The sequence below is a fragment of the Purpureocillium lilacinum genome (genome assembly GCF_023168085.1).
Source record: "Purpureocillium lilacinum CBS 284.36 DNA, scaffold_3, whole genome shotgun sequence".
NCBI classification, from domain to species: Eukaryota; Fungi; Ascomycota; class Sordariomycetes; order Hypocreales; family Ophiocordycipitaceae; genus Purpureocillium; species Purpureocillium lilacinum.
The window spans coordinates 515,306-529,465 of NW_027072113.1; the positions used below are offsets into that span (position 1 = coordinate 515,306).

General features: G+C 61.6%; 4 protein-coding genes across 4 annotated transcripts; 2 read left to right on the forward strand and 2 right to left on the reverse strand.

Annotated features, from left to right (window-relative positions):
- Window positions 1-523: 523 nt before the first annotated feature.
- PLICBS_004018 (uncharacterized protein) lies at window positions 524-2,291 on the forward strand (the record flags this gene model as incomplete). The annotated part of the gene is made up of 3 exons (XM_018326771.1): window positions 524-639; window positions 690-744; window positions 804-2,291. The coding sequence occupies 3 exons, from the start codon at window positions 524-526 to the stop codon at window positions 2,289-2,291; spliced, it is 1,659 nt and encodes a 552-aa protein (XP_018175091.1).
- Window positions 2,292-2,725: 434 nt separating this feature from the next.
- On the reverse strand, window positions 2,726-4,399 carry PLICBS_004019 (uncharacterized protein; the record flags this gene model as incomplete). The annotated part of the gene is made up of 2 exons (XM_018326770.2): window positions 2,726-3,432; window positions 3,511-4,399. 2 exons carry the CDS (start codon window positions 4,397-4,399, stop codon window positions 2,726-2,728), a joined length of 1,596 nt encoding a protein of 531 aa, XP_018175090.2.
- A 2,865-nt stretch (window positions 4,400-7,264) lies between these two features.
- On the forward strand, window positions 7,265-10,095 carry PLICBS_004020 (uncharacterized protein; the record flags this gene model as incomplete). The annotated part of the gene is made up of 2 exons (XM_018326768.1): window positions 7,265-7,484; window positions 7,541-10,095. 2 exons carry the CDS (start codon window positions 7,265-7,267, stop codon window positions 10,093-10,095), a joined length of 2,775 nt encoding a protein of 924 aa, XP_018175088.1.
- A 901-nt stretch (window positions 10,096-10,996) lies between these two features.
- Window positions 10,997-13,446, reverse strand: PLICBS_004021 (uncharacterized protein; the record flags this gene model as incomplete). The annotated part of the gene is made up of 2 exons (XM_018326767.1): window positions 10,997-13,082; window positions 13,151-13,446. 2 exons carry the CDS (start codon window positions 13,444-13,446, stop codon window positions 10,997-10,999), a joined length of 2,382 nt encoding a protein of 793 aa, XP_018175087.1.
- Between the last annotated feature and the right edge of the window lie 714 nt (window positions 13,447-14,160).

Genomic DNA, 14,160 nt, shown 5'->3' on the forward strand with positions numbered 1-14,160 from the left:
ATTTGGAGGCAGTCGACGTGGTTCAACCCGATGCGTTCTGTGGAAGAATGAGGCAACGGCGTCGGGTGGGTGGGATGGGAATGAAGAGGGCGAAATGAGGGCGGGTGCGGGACCAAGGGAGCGGCAAGATGGGATTTCGCGTGTCTGAGACGCGCCGACGCGTTAAGTGGCTCCAGCGCGCTAACCCCCGTTGGCAGCGACGCGTTAAGTGGTTGCCGGGCGGGTAGCGCTGACAAAATCGACACTGTAGATTCCGGGGGAAAGACCACCAGAGCTGGCCGCATAGTTTTGTCACCTAAGGCCCCCTGGAGCCCATGCCATGCCACGCCACGCCACGCCCAAACCACACACGTCCGCCACCAGAGCTGCTCGCTCTCACACCCACATGGAGCTGACTCGACAGTCTTCGAGCTGCATCCACCTCCGCAACCTCTCGTCATCATCCACGCCTTCGACGTCGTCCGCTGAGCCATTGAATCAGGCCCATGTCATCCCTCTGATCAACTATTCACCACGCAACGCCATGGCGACGGATCCTCCGCCCGCGCCTGCGGCCACCGAAAACAATGGCGAGGTGACGGTGTCCGGGCGGAGCAATAGCTTCTCCCAGCTGTCTGAAGACTCTCAGACCGCGGCAGAGTAGGATCGCCGACCTCTATATACCAGAAGCACGCGCTGACCAGTCTCAGCTTCATCCGCAACCAAGAGCTCCTGGAGGCCGACGCACGCGAGGCCCTCCCCTACGTAAGCCTCCAAACCAGCAGCCGCCAAACCACCCGCGTCGCCGTCGCTGACATCAACAGAGCATCGAAAGCTGCACCAAGATCCTCGGCCCCCTGCGACAGAGCGTCTTCGCCTGCATGACATGCAACCCGCCGCCCTCCAAGCCCCAAGACCCCTCCTGGACCCCCGCCGGCGTCTGCTACGCGTGCTCGGTGCAGTGCCACGGCGAGCACACCCTCGTCGAGATCTTCCAGAAGCGAAACTTCACATGCGACTGCGGGACGACGCGCATCCCCGCCACGAGCCCCTGCGCCCTGCGCGTCAACGAGCAGACCAATACCAAGGGCGGAGTGCACTCCGAAGAGCCCGACGTCAACAACAAGTACAACCAAAACTTTCGCAACAGGTTCTGCGGCTGCGAGTGCGACTATGACCCCTTCCAGCAGAAGGGGACCATGTTCCAGTGCCTCGGGCTGGGCACCGTCGAGACCGGCGGCTGTGGCGAGGACTGGTACCACCCCGGGTGCCTCGTCGGCATGGGCCCCAAGTGGTACGAGAAGATGGAGGGATACAAGAACAAGCGAGCGAGCGGCACCGCTTCAGCTGGCAACGGTCTCACTACCATTGCTGAGGGAGACGAGGAGCGGCAAGTACCAGCGCAGGATGATGCGGATGTCGCCGTCGTCGACGAAGACGATGAGCCGCCGATGCCACCGGGTTTCCCGGAAGAAGACGACTTTGAGGGCTTCCTGTGCTACAAGTGCGTCGAGTCCAATCCCTGGGTCAAGAAGTACGCCGGTACATCTGGATTCCTGCCAGCCGTCTTCCTCGACTCGGCGACAACCGCTCCAACGCAAGTAGAGGAGCCCGTCAAAGTGGAGGAGCCCGCGTCCAAGAAGCGCAAGGCCGAGGACGACGTCGACGAGGAGGCCGAGGCAAAGCGCGTCAAGAGCGAGGACGGCGCCACGGTAGAGCCATCCGCGAACGGTGCTGACGCTGCTGCACCCGCCGCCAGCTCCGTTCAGACACCGTCTCAAGAGGAACCGGCTCCAGCCAGCCCTACCGGGTGCAAGCTGCCCAACCTGCCCGCCGCGCCCGCAACCCGCTTCTCGCTCTTCTTCAAGGAAGATTTCCGCGACAGGTTCTGCCGCTGCACCGAGTGCTTCCGCACCATGAACGCGCACCCGCAGCTCCTCGAGGAGGAAGAGGTCTACGAGCCACCCATGTCGGACGGCGGCGACGGCGCTTCACAGCACGGCGGCGGGTCCACGCACGGCAGCGGCAGCCTGCTCGAGCGCGGGGAGAGCGCCCTGCGCAACGTGGACCGCGTGCGCGCCATCGAGGGCGTCATGGCCTACAACCACCTCAAGGAGCAGCTCAAGCCCTTCTTCCAGCAGTTCGCCGAGAGCGGCAAGGCCGTCGGCGCGGAGGACATCAAGGCCTACTTTGCGAAGCTGCGCGGTGACGAGCAGGGCATCCAGGAGGCGGGGCGGGCGGCCGCAGAGTCCAAGGACGGGCCGTCGGACGCAGATGGGGGGGACTCGAGGCGCGAGCAGAGCGGTTACTAGGCACTGAGCGGGTTGGCTGCGGATGCTCTGGCGAAGGACCGGTGTAGAGGACATGAAGTCTTGGCGACAGCGGTAGGTCGTCGTGTGCGATGGGCTACGACCATGTACGGTATTTGTATCAATAGTTTAGGATCTGGGTTTGGGAACAGGCATATCCAGAATGTACGGCACGTCGGCGTCGGATGCTTTGAATACAGCCAAGGGACGGCCAAGTCGCCTCCATCATCATCATCATCATCATCATTGACCATGTCAGCATTGAATTACCTAAACACCGTCATCTCTTCTCCGCTCGTCAGAAAATGCTCATATTGCCACTCATGCCCTGTGCCCAGCCACACGTATCGTATCGTATCGTACAAGGGGGTATATTGTTTTGGCTCCGCGCGCCATGGATGGATAGACGCTCCTCCGACGGGGTGGACCAGCGCGTCCTACTGTCCCGTCGACCCTGTGCTCGATGCCGCGCTCAGTGGCCGCGGCGGGGGCATGGGAACGGCCCTCGGCGCGGGCTCGTCTCTCTGCATGGCGATGCCGCCCAGCATGGCGAGGTGCGGCAACGGCGGCTGGCTCTCGGCGCCAGGGCCGCCGTCGCCTCCTCCCATCATGGCTTCCTCGTCGTCGTCGACGCGCCCATCCATCATCTGCTCCTGGGCAGCCCTGCGCTCCATCTCGGCGACGCGCTCCTTCTCCGTAATGTCGACAACGTCGTCGTCGCCGCTCCAGTAGGGGTCGTCGTCGTCGAGCTCGGGCATGGCCATGCGCTTCCAGAAGCGCACCTCCTGGCGGGCGGCGACGGCGTCGACGCGGGCGGCCCAGCGGGCCTCGTCCTCGTCCCAGCGGCGGCGGAAGCCGCGCAGGGAGTCGTTGGCGGCGCGGGCGTGCGCCTGCATCTCCCACATCTGCTCGCGCAGGCGGCTGTTCTCGCGGCGGGCCTCGTCGAGCTGGGCGCGGTAGGAGCGGTGCCAGGCGGCCACGTCGGCGACGTGCTTGGCCTTGTACTCGTGGAACTGGCGGAGCATGAGGGCGAGGGCGCTGGCGTACTGGGAGAGGAGGGCGGCGTTTTGGTCGCGCGAGTGGTTGGCCTTTTCGAGGGCCTCGGAGAGGATGGAGACGAGGGCGTCGAGGTTCTGGCTGTCGACTGCAAGGGGGGGGGTCAGCGAGAGGGTTAAGCACTTCGGGGGCCAAAAAATGGGGGGGGATGGGGGATCGGACGCACCCTCGAGGTCGTCGGCGGCGGCGGCCATCAGGTCATCGTTGGCGAGGCCGTGGGAGCGGGCGCGGCTGCGCACCCGGCCGAGGCCGCTGACAATGTCCTCGGTGACGCGCCTGTTGTCGGCGAGCTGGCGGCTCAGCTCCTCGACCATGCCGTAGATGTAGTTGAGCTCGGCCTGGTGGCCGGCGGGCGTGGGCGCGGGGGCGGGCATGGCGGCCATGTTGGCGCCGCCGTTGACGCCGTTCATGGCTTGCTGGTACTGCGGCGACGGCTGCTGCTGCTGCTGCTGTTGCTGTTGCTGTTGCTGTTGCTGGAGGTTGTATTGCTGGAACTGCGACGGTTGTTGTTGCTGCTGCTGCTGGGAAGAGGCGGCGTTGGGGAGGGCGGCGGATTGTTGGTGGAATTGCTGGGATGGGTACGGACGGGGCTGTTGGTGCTGCTGCTGCTGCTGCTGCTGCTGCTGCTGCTGCTGCTGCTGCTGCTGGATCTGCTGGATCTGCTGGTGTTGCTGCGACTGTTGCTGCTGGTGCGACGGCGGTGGTGGTTGATGGCTCGGAAAGATGGGGGCGTCGGCAAAGTTGATGGCCGGCGTGGGCTGTCGACGATGGTGGATCTGCAGATGTTGTTGTTGGCCCTGGCGGTTCTGCTGCTGCTGCTGCTGCTGGCTCACCTGGTGGAGGGTCCTGCTCCCTCCTCCCTCGGCGGCGCGGCCCATCTGGATTGCTGGCCCCAGCGCCGCCAGCGACCCCTGGGCTCCCTGGGCTCCTCCTCCCTGGTGAGGGTGCTCCAGCCCAGGCTGCTGCTGACTCGGGTCGCTGTTGGGGGCGCTAGTAGCAGCAGCACCAGTCCCGCTGCCGCCGCTGCCTCCCGCCATCACGTCGACGACGCTCATCGCGGCCTCTGGGTTCGGGTTCGGCTGCTCAGGCGGACATGGCGATGGAAGAAGGGAAGCCGCGCGATGGATATGCGACAAGACAAGTTGCGTTGGGGGTCGTGTGTTGTGGTGTGTGTTTTTTTTTCTTCTTCCTCGTTCTTGTGCTGCGGTGCGCGGGCTATGTGGCCTGGCGAGGGAATTGGATGTGCAAAATGAAGATCGGCTTACCTGCGGGCGGCTGCTGCCGTTCGCTTGCTCAGGTGCATAACCCCGTGTGCCTTGGGCGACGCGACATCAGGTAATGAATGGTAAGGCAGCCTCGAACGTGTATGACTACGAGGAGGTATGTATGTATGTATGTGCGTAACGGGGGAGCGCGCTGGCTGGTCATCGAACGGGCAGACGCGGCTGCATGTGTTTGCATTCTGACATGAGCCGACTTGTCTGTCGTCCTGGTGCTGGTCGATGCGGTTGATGCCGCGCTGGGCCGCGTCGCTGTCCAGTGTTCGATTCGCAGCGCAGCTGGTCTCCGCCTCCTGCCGTCGAGGCAGGCGAGCCGCTTCGTTGGCGACGGCCTGGCTATGCCGCCAGCATCAGCCTGCTGAAGATTGCAGATTAGCCTTGACCTCAATCAAGCAGATGATGCACCTTCTTGGCCTGGATAAACCCAGCCAAGTGCTCGTCTGGCAAACCGATGACGGCCGTGACCCGTTGTGCTCACCACTCTCGTCGACCTGCCCACGATGGGCTACCCGGGACTGAACTCTGCAATCGTGAAATCGCGCCACGATCAGGACATCCGCGTCGCAAAGCTCTGGGTACGATGTAGGGGTGCATACAGGCAGTGCTCCCATTTGGTCTTCGTACTTTGGAGCGCGTATATCGATCACGGGTTTGGGTTTTGCCGTCCGGCTTATTCTGCCTCCCTGTGCTTGTATCACGACCCCTCCCACCATCGCTCCTTCCTTTAGTGGGACGACAAGCGATATCACGGCCCTCGTGCCGAAAACCACCATGCAAACCCGCGTGAAACTCCCACACGAGCGCATGTACTGTACGACGCAAACCGCGGCAGCCCTCTCACTGCCACATCTGCCCAACGAGCCATCATTTCGACATCCTCATTGTCCAGCCAGGGGACGACAACATCCGATCTGCAATGCAACCTCGGCTACACTCCCGAAGCGAATGTCGACACCCATGAGGGGCATCATTTCCGACTGGCTTGCGCGGGCGGCCTGTTTGCTTCTTCTGGTTGTTGTGCTGGCAGGGAAGCAGGGTCATGGCCTGCACCAAAGTCCTCGGTCCGACAAATGGATCGAGACGAGCCCACCACGAGCGGCACCCTTCGACTGGAGACGACTGGGTGTCCCGCATGTCAGCGGCGGATGGCGAATTTCGCCGATCATCAACAGGCGGCTCCTGAATAAAAAGCTGCAATATCGAGTCTCTGAATAAACACGGAGACGCAGCAAGACTCGGTTCTGTCCTTGAGTCGAGACTCGAGTCGATGCCTCGAGAGCTGTCCCGTCTGTCAACGTTTACCCGGACGATGACACATGCCGTAAGCTCATTCTGTGGCTTGTCGCTTGTGCAATCCCCATCAACCTAGCAAGCGAGTCCAAAGGTCCCTTGGTCTGCGGCGAGGCTTGAACGAGCAATTGTCCCCGAGGCACCGCCGGACTGCAGCGCCTCGAACCGCTCTCTTCCTTGAGCAGTCGTCCATGAGGGCCTGCCAGATCACCACGAGGTTCCACCAATCCACGAGGCTTGGTCGACTTGACGGACCCGGTCGAGGATAAATTTCTCGGATGCCATCAAGCCACCGCTCCACGAACGCTCCACGAACGGAGCAGCCCGCTTCAGACGCCCAGGGCGAAAGGCGGGGGAGTCTGCGAGTGCGGGGAACGCCATGACGAGACCAACCTCAAGCTTGCAGTGAGCCACGGTCGGGTCATCCCATGGCCAAGAGCTCATCAGGGCATTTCTTCAGCGTCTGCAGCAGGTTTCTCCGGCGCCTCACCAGCCTCCCGTCAAGCCTCAGCCGCGTATTCGGCCCGGCTCTCGTGCTAGCCCTGATGCCCCTGGTCGAGAATCCAATCATCTGCCGAGCGGAGAATGGGGCAGTCGGCCCCGCAGCCATCCCGCTGCGGGACGTGGAGTCGAGACATCAACCCCAAGGCTCTTGTTTCTTGGAGCAGATCGACGAGGCCTTCCATTACACCCGGGGCAGCGGCGGAAGCTGCGAATCGAGTCAACGGATGGCTCGGGACCTCGTGGTTTGCTGCAATGGAACCGACGGATGGCCTGTGGCGACTTACACCCCGGCCCGGGAATGTCAACACAAACAAACATCAGTCCTGCCTCGGCCATGAGTCAATGACTTGGAGAGATGCAATTGACCCTGCTTTGCGTCGATAATCTCGGCCGTATGTCGTTGCAAAGGCTGACGGGCTTCAATGGAGGCGCGGTGGCTATTTGACGCGAGTAACCGAGCCGACAAATTTTCCCTGATCGTGGCATCGTCGGCCGGCAACATTCGACGGCGCCCCTCGGGGCTCTAGTCCCTGGAGCGGAGTCTCCGCACTTCTAACCTTACACAGCAGCTCTCGATCGAGTCCCTCATCGTCATGGCCTTGGCACCCCAGCAGTCGAGGCGCTACCGGTCCGACGACTTGGGCGAGAGGCGGCACAAGTCAGACAGGGGAGGGCGCCAGCCCGGATGTAACCCCGCTGGCCTGTCATTGACCTGGGCCCTTTGATGTCAGATCTGCGCAGCTGTGACCTTATATAAGTGCGTGCACCGACGGCCTGGAATCCTTTGCCCTCGCGAGGATCCCTTGTCGAGAACGTGTACTCACTCCCGGGCATCTTATCAACACCATGAGGTTCTGGAGCGGACTTGTCTGCGCGGGCCTCGCGTCCGCGACGGCCTTATCAAGCAGGAACGGTGGCAACCTCGACGCCTGCCCTGGCTACAAGGCTTCCAACGTGAAGAAGACTGGCAATGGCCTCAAGGCCGACCTGACGCTTGCCGGCAAGGCGTGCAACGCCTATGGCACCGACCTGAAGCATCTCACACTTGAGGTCTCATACGAAACAGGTGCGCCTCAGCCTATCCATCCTCGAATAAATGCCCGCGCTGACATCCAAGTCCAGATGACCGCATTCACGTCACGATTCAGGACAAGGACAACCAAGTCTACCAGGTCCCTGAATCCGTCTTCAAGCGGCCAGGAGGCAAGAGCTCCGCCGGGTCCAACAAACTCAAGTTTGACTACACCGAGTCGCCCTTCTCCTTCAAGGTCAGCCGCGCCGACTCCAAGGAGATTCTCTTCGATACTTCGGCGGCGTCGCTCGTGTTCGAGTCGCAGTACCTGCGCCTTCGGACCAGCCTGCCCCAAGACCCCTATCTCTACGGCCTGGGCGAGCACTCGGATCCTCTGAGGCTCCAGACCAAGAACTACATTCGCACAATGTGGAACCAGGACAGCTACGGACTGCCCAACAACTCCAACCTCTACGGCACTCACCCCTTCTATCTCGAGCAGCGAAAGGGCGGTTCCCATGGCGTCTTCCTTCTCAACTCCAACGGAATGGACATTTTCATTGACCAGACCTCGAGCGGAAAGCAGTACCTCGAGTACAACACCCTGGGCGGCGTCTTCGACTTTTGGTTCGTTGCTGGACCCAGCCCTACCGACGTCGTCAAGCAGTACGGCAAGATTGCCGGCACCCCCGCGCTGCAGCCGTACTGGGGTCTGGGCTTTCACCAGTGCCGATACGGTTACCAGGATGCTTACAACGTCGCCGAGGTTGTCCAGAACTACAGCCTGGCCAAGATCCCCCTGGAGACCATGTGGACCGACATCGACTACATGGACCGACGCCGCGTCTTCTCCCTGGACCCTGATCGCTTTCCGCTCAAGAAGATGCGCGAGCTCGTATCTCACCTTCACAAGAACGACCAGCACTACATTGTCATGGTTGACCCTGCCGTTGCCTACCAAGATTATCCCCCTCTGCATGCAGGAGTCAAGGATGACATCTTTCTGCGCCGCGACAACGGGTCTCTCTGGCTCGGCGTAGTCTGGCCCGGCGTGACCGTGTTCCCCGACTGGTTCTCCAAGAACATCCAGAAGTACTGGGACGGGCAGTTCCAGAGCTTCTTCAACAAGGACACGGGAGTCGACATTGACGCCTTGTGGATTGATATGAACGAGCCAAGCAACTTCCCTTGCAACTTCCCGTGCGACAACCCCTATGAGGCAGCCAAGGGCTTCCCTCCCCCAGCGCCTCCTGTTCGCCAGCCACCTCGTCCCCTGCCTGGATGGCCCTGCGATTTCCAGCCTCCGGGCACTTGCAAGCGCTCCGAGGTTGAGGAACGAGATGTGCCCACGCTCGAGGCTCGCGTTCCCCAGCCTGCGGTCCACGACAGCCTCCCCCAGGCAGAGCGCCGCGCCGCGGGCGATCAAAAGGGCCTCCCTGGACGCGACCTCCTGTATCCCAAGTACGCAATCCACAATAAGGCCGCCTACCGCGATGATTGGAACGCCGACAAGGGCGGCATCTCCAACCACACTGTCAACACGAACCTGATCCACCAGAACGGCCTGGCCATGTACGACACCCACAACATGTATGGATCCATGATGTCCACCGCCTCGCACGACGCCATGCTTTCCCGCCGTCCCGGTCTCCGGCCCCTGATCATCACCCGAAGCACGTTCTCCGGTGCGGGCACCAAGGTTGGCCACTGGCTCGGCGACAACCTGTCCACCTGGGACATGTACCGCAACTCGATCCGCGCCATGCTGGCCTTCACCGGACTCTTCCAGTTCTCCATGGTGGGCTCGGATGCGTGCGGCTTCGGCGGCGACACCACCGAAGAGCTCTGCGCGCGATGGGCTGCGCTCGCGGCCTTTTCGACCTTTTTCCGCAACCACAACGCCGAGGGCCAGATCAGCCAGGAGTTTTACGTCTGGGACACGGTGGCGAGCAGCGCCCGCAAGGCCATTGACATCCGCTACCGCCTCCTCGACTACATCTACACGGCCATGTACCGCGCCAACGACGACGGCCGCCCCGCGGTGCAGCCCATCTTCTACAAGTACCCAGAGGACAAGGCCACCTGGGCGCTGGAGCTGCAGTACTTTTACGGCGACAGCGTGCTCGTCGCGCCCGTCACGGCGCAGGGCGCGACCAGCGTCGAGGTGTACCTCCCCGACGACACCTTCTACGACTGGTACTCGCACAAGCCCATCCTCGGCGAGGCGGCGACGCACAAGTTCATCGAGCAGGACACGACGACGATCCCGCTCCTCATCCGCTCCGGCGCCATCATCCCCGCGCGCGCCAACTCGACGTACACGACGACGGAGCTGCGCAAGCAGGACTTTGAGCTGCTCGTCGCGCTCGACGCCCACGGCAAGGCCAAGGGCGAGCTGTACCTCGACGACGGCGTCTCCATCGACCAGAAGGGCCGGTACTCCCTCGTCAGCTTCTCCTACGACAAGGGCACCGTCACCTTTGACGGCAAGTTTGGCTACGACGGCCCCGCCACCGTCTCCAAGATTACCGTCCTCGGCGGAGGGTGCAAGCCCCGCCCCGGCAAGCGTGAGCACACCACCGGTGGCGACAAGAAGTACAGCAAGACGTACAAGGTCCACGTCAAGCTCAACAAGCCTGGCAGCGTCAAGGTTGGCGGCAAGTGAGGTATTGAACGGGCGGCGGCCGTGGCGGCGGAGGACGATCAGCGTGCTGTTAAGCAGCGAGGTAATGCAAAGTAGTGGCCAGTAATGAAGACTTGACGTTGAACAATGATTCTGAACGCTGCCGAGGCTGCCCTTTTCCATGAACTGCCCTGTCGTGGAAACGTGTCGTACTCACGCAGTCTCAGAGGGTGTATGTGCCATGCAAATGACTGCCGCGTTGAACCACGACATTGACCTTTGTAATGCCGCGTACATTTTCCTACCGTACCGTGTCGTTCCGGCCGTAACTATAACATGGCTAAGAGCAGCGAACCCCCTCACCATAAAGGACAGCCGCCGCTCCATCCCATCACGACATGCAGCACCCGTGGCTACCCATCGCTTTTGACCCAAATATGCCCCAAAATAACTGCCACCAACATAAACTCCAAGCTCATGAGGCTAAAGACAAATCGGAGGAGCAGCTTTGGCTCGCCCGGCACATGGAGCAGTTCGAGTGGTCAAAAATCAATCTCGCCCTCCCATGTTCTCCTTTTTTTTCTGTTGTTCCCCTAGCCCAATGGGCAGCAATCCCTTTTCCGTCTCGTTTCGCCGCGCAGGTAGATCCCGAAGTTTTGGAAAAGAAAGAAATCAAGACGCCCCAATCTCGCCGAATACCAAAGCCCGCCTCCATGATGAATTGTAGAGTCAGACAACCGCCTCCCGTCCTGTGGCGTTTTCGCTCCCGAGATGCGTGGCTAAATGAATGCATCCGTGTCGTTGACGTCGTTCAGTCGTGGCCGTTTCCTATGTGAGAACGGCCCCATGTTTGTAACAGAGCAAGATAAGCATGAACAGAATAAAAGAATGCTGGGCATGAGAGCCGGAAGATGAAGAATGGGGTGCGAGAGCAAGGTAGGTCTCACGCCATCGATGACTGCCCCTCACCAGCGTCGTCGTCTGGAGGCCGCGCATCCACCATGGATGTGTCCTCCATCTGCGATGAGTCGAGCTGTGATGTATCGGCAAGCGACATGAGCGACGAGTCGTTCCGGTCAAGCATGGCTGACCCGTTGCCCTGAGAGCTGCCGGTCAAGCCATTGTTGGCACTGAGTCGGTACTCCCCGTTGCCCTTGGGTTTGATGATGCCCTCGTCGAGGGCCCACTGTGCCAGCAATGGGTCAACGCCAAGGTTTTGAGCCTCGCCCTTCTCCATGTGCCGTCCGACGTGCTCGGTCCACTCGTCCCAAGATCCTGGCCCGTCAAACGCATAGTGACAGCCGGGCTTCGGGCAAGCGGATTTCTGTGGCGGCTGCCGGCGGGTGACGAGGCACGTCTGATGCATGCTCTTGACGTGCTCCTCCCATTCAGCCAAGAGCTTAGTCTCCCCTTTAGACATGGCTCGCTTGACCTGGAACGGGGCGTGCATGCGTCGGAGATGCTGTGTGAACAAGTCCTTGCGGTTAAACTCGTTGCCCTTTCCCTCAACGGCGCTCTGTGGGCATTGGGAGCAGCGATAAAACTGCAGGCAGAGATGCTGCGACGCAATATGGCGCTTCCACTCGTTTTTGGAACCAAAAGTGCTGGTGCAGCCGGCAAACGAGAATGCGCAAGGGAATGGGCGCGTGTGGGCGGCAGCGATGTGCTTGCGCAGCGAGGATGAGTCCTTGAAGGGCGCGTGGCTGCAGTGGTTGCATCGCGTCTCTGGCTTCATGACGGAGCGACGGATGGCTTTGGAGCGAGACGTGGGCGTCAACTTGAGTTCAGAAGCCGCCGTAGCGTTCTCCATGTCCGCCAAAGCCGCCTCGTGGGTCTGCTGCATGCCGTCGAGGCCCGCGTTCGGAACACCCTCGGGAAGGCTGGTCCGTGGCCGCTGGCTGGCCCCGGCCAGCGTCTCGTCGCTCCGGTGGCGGACATGGCTGAGAGCCTTGAGCTGCTCGGCAGCTTCCTGCATCTCGGCAGAATCCTCAACCTCGTCCTTGGGCTTACCGGGCCCGCCAGGAGCGTACGAGCCCCTCGATGGACTGCCTTGGGGCGCCAAGTCCGGCCGGCTGTCATGCAGGGAGCGGTCGCGCGACGCGGATGAGTGGTAGGGGTGATCGTGACCGTCGGAATCTCTCCACGACCTGGCTGGTGTTCCCGCGGCCAACTCTCGAGCCTCCAATAATATGCGGCCATCCTCGACCTCCTTGGCAGATGGTCTCACGCCCGCCGGGCCCACCAGCTTCTCATACAGATGAATCATGTTATGGGAGCTGATGTAGCCCAGGAAGCAGCAAACCTTGTCATGCTGTACAACATTCCAGATGGAGTGAGGCATAGATATCAGGAGCATGGTTGGAGGACCCAGGAACATGCCTTCGACGGCAATCTTGAAGCCCAGAGGAGGCGTGTTCTGGAGCCATTGGTTGAAGAAGGACATGTCGGGGCTCGCATCTCCGACAAAGGTGGTGCAGACCAGGATGCGGGCCTCGTCGAACCGCAGGTCGGCCACGGAGTCGGGGTCGATAAGTTGATCCTCCCTCCCTTGCGATGGGCGTCCATTGGCACTGCCGTCGCCGCCGTTATGTGACATTCCTTGCGGTCGTGGCTGAAGCGGTGCCAGGGTCAAGTTCTGGCCCTTGCCGGGCGTGAGCGTGAAGAATACTGGCGACTGGGCTGCTGGAGGAGGTGCGGACGACCCGTTGGGTACGCGGAGAGCTTGTGTGGCCGCGTGCTGCCTGGCTGCAAGAACCTCTTCATACAGCCTCTGGGCGCTGAAGGGCCTGCCGGTGTTGAGCTTGTGAAGAGCTTCGGTGAGACTAGCTGTGAACGAGCGAGCCGAATCGTCCCGATGGTTGCGCTCTGGGGCACAGGCGGCGATGACCTGCTTGACGCCGTGGCTGCCCGCCGTGGGCGGATCCGGGACCGCACAGGTATCCAGCAGCAAGAGGATATCCGACTGGGCATCCTCGAACAAACAACGAACACCATCCCACTTGAGCTTGGCCGCATCTTCCCCAGCTTTGCTGCAGAGCATCTAGTCAGCCAGAACCGGGGAACGAATCCCGAGAGGGATTGGACCGCGGCAACTCACCAAGCCCAGTAAAGCTGATTGTCCGAGCCAACGTAGCCGTGACCGGCGTAGTAAATTATCAAGAGGTGGTCTGGTCTCGCCTGCTCGAGAAAAGAAGCCATCTGGACGCCGAGCTTGATGCTGGGGTTGGGGACCGTGGGAATTTGCCATCGCTGGGTCCCAAAGTTATACTGCTTCTGAAGGACGGTTTCGAGCGCTGCAAGGTCGTCGTCTACCGTCTTGTCCTCGTGCCAGCTCAGCAACAGAACCGAAACATCGGCGTATGGCGGTCGTTCGGTCTGGCGCTGGATCAACATGGCGGCGTCTTGCAGATGCCGGGCAAATGACTCGAAGTCATGGCGCTCGGCGACGGGGGGAGCATCGTGGGCAGCGTAGTGCTGTGCTGGCGGTTGCGTAGATTGCTGGGTTGGCTGTGAGTGCAAAGTCCGCGGTCAGCTGTGCCGTTCAATCAATGCGGTTGGCCCATTGGCAGGCCGGCAAGGCTGAGGAGGAGGATGGAGGTTGGACGTTGGGCTGACCGTTTCGTGTGGATATGGGCCAGGCTGAGGATTGGGGGCCGGGGAAGCGTTGACTTTGGGAGCCAGCTTCCTCTTCTTGCTGGAGGGCTCCATGAAGGAGCAGAGGCGGCAACGGGGCCGAGAGGGGCGGGAGAGGGAGGGCAGGCGGCGGCTCGAAGGGGGGAGGGCGAAGTCGGGTCGGGGACGAAGAATTGGCTACGCTGGCCGGTCGTGGAGCGCAGGTCTGCCCGTGGCGGTTGGAGCTGGAGAACTTGAGGAATGTGAGGAAGCAGCCGTGGGGGGGGGGAGGGCTCTACTGCCGCCTCGGGGGCTTGGTATGCAGCACAGACGGGCGACGAGCGGACAGACCGACGGCCGAGCTCGTGGGGGACATGGGCGGCTCGAGGATACGGAGAATTGTTTTGTAAAGGTAAGGCCGGCAGGTAAGGTAGGCGAGGTTTAGGTACGAGTGAGGCAGGCGAGGGAAATAGCAGGTAAGGCTGGCCGGCCGGG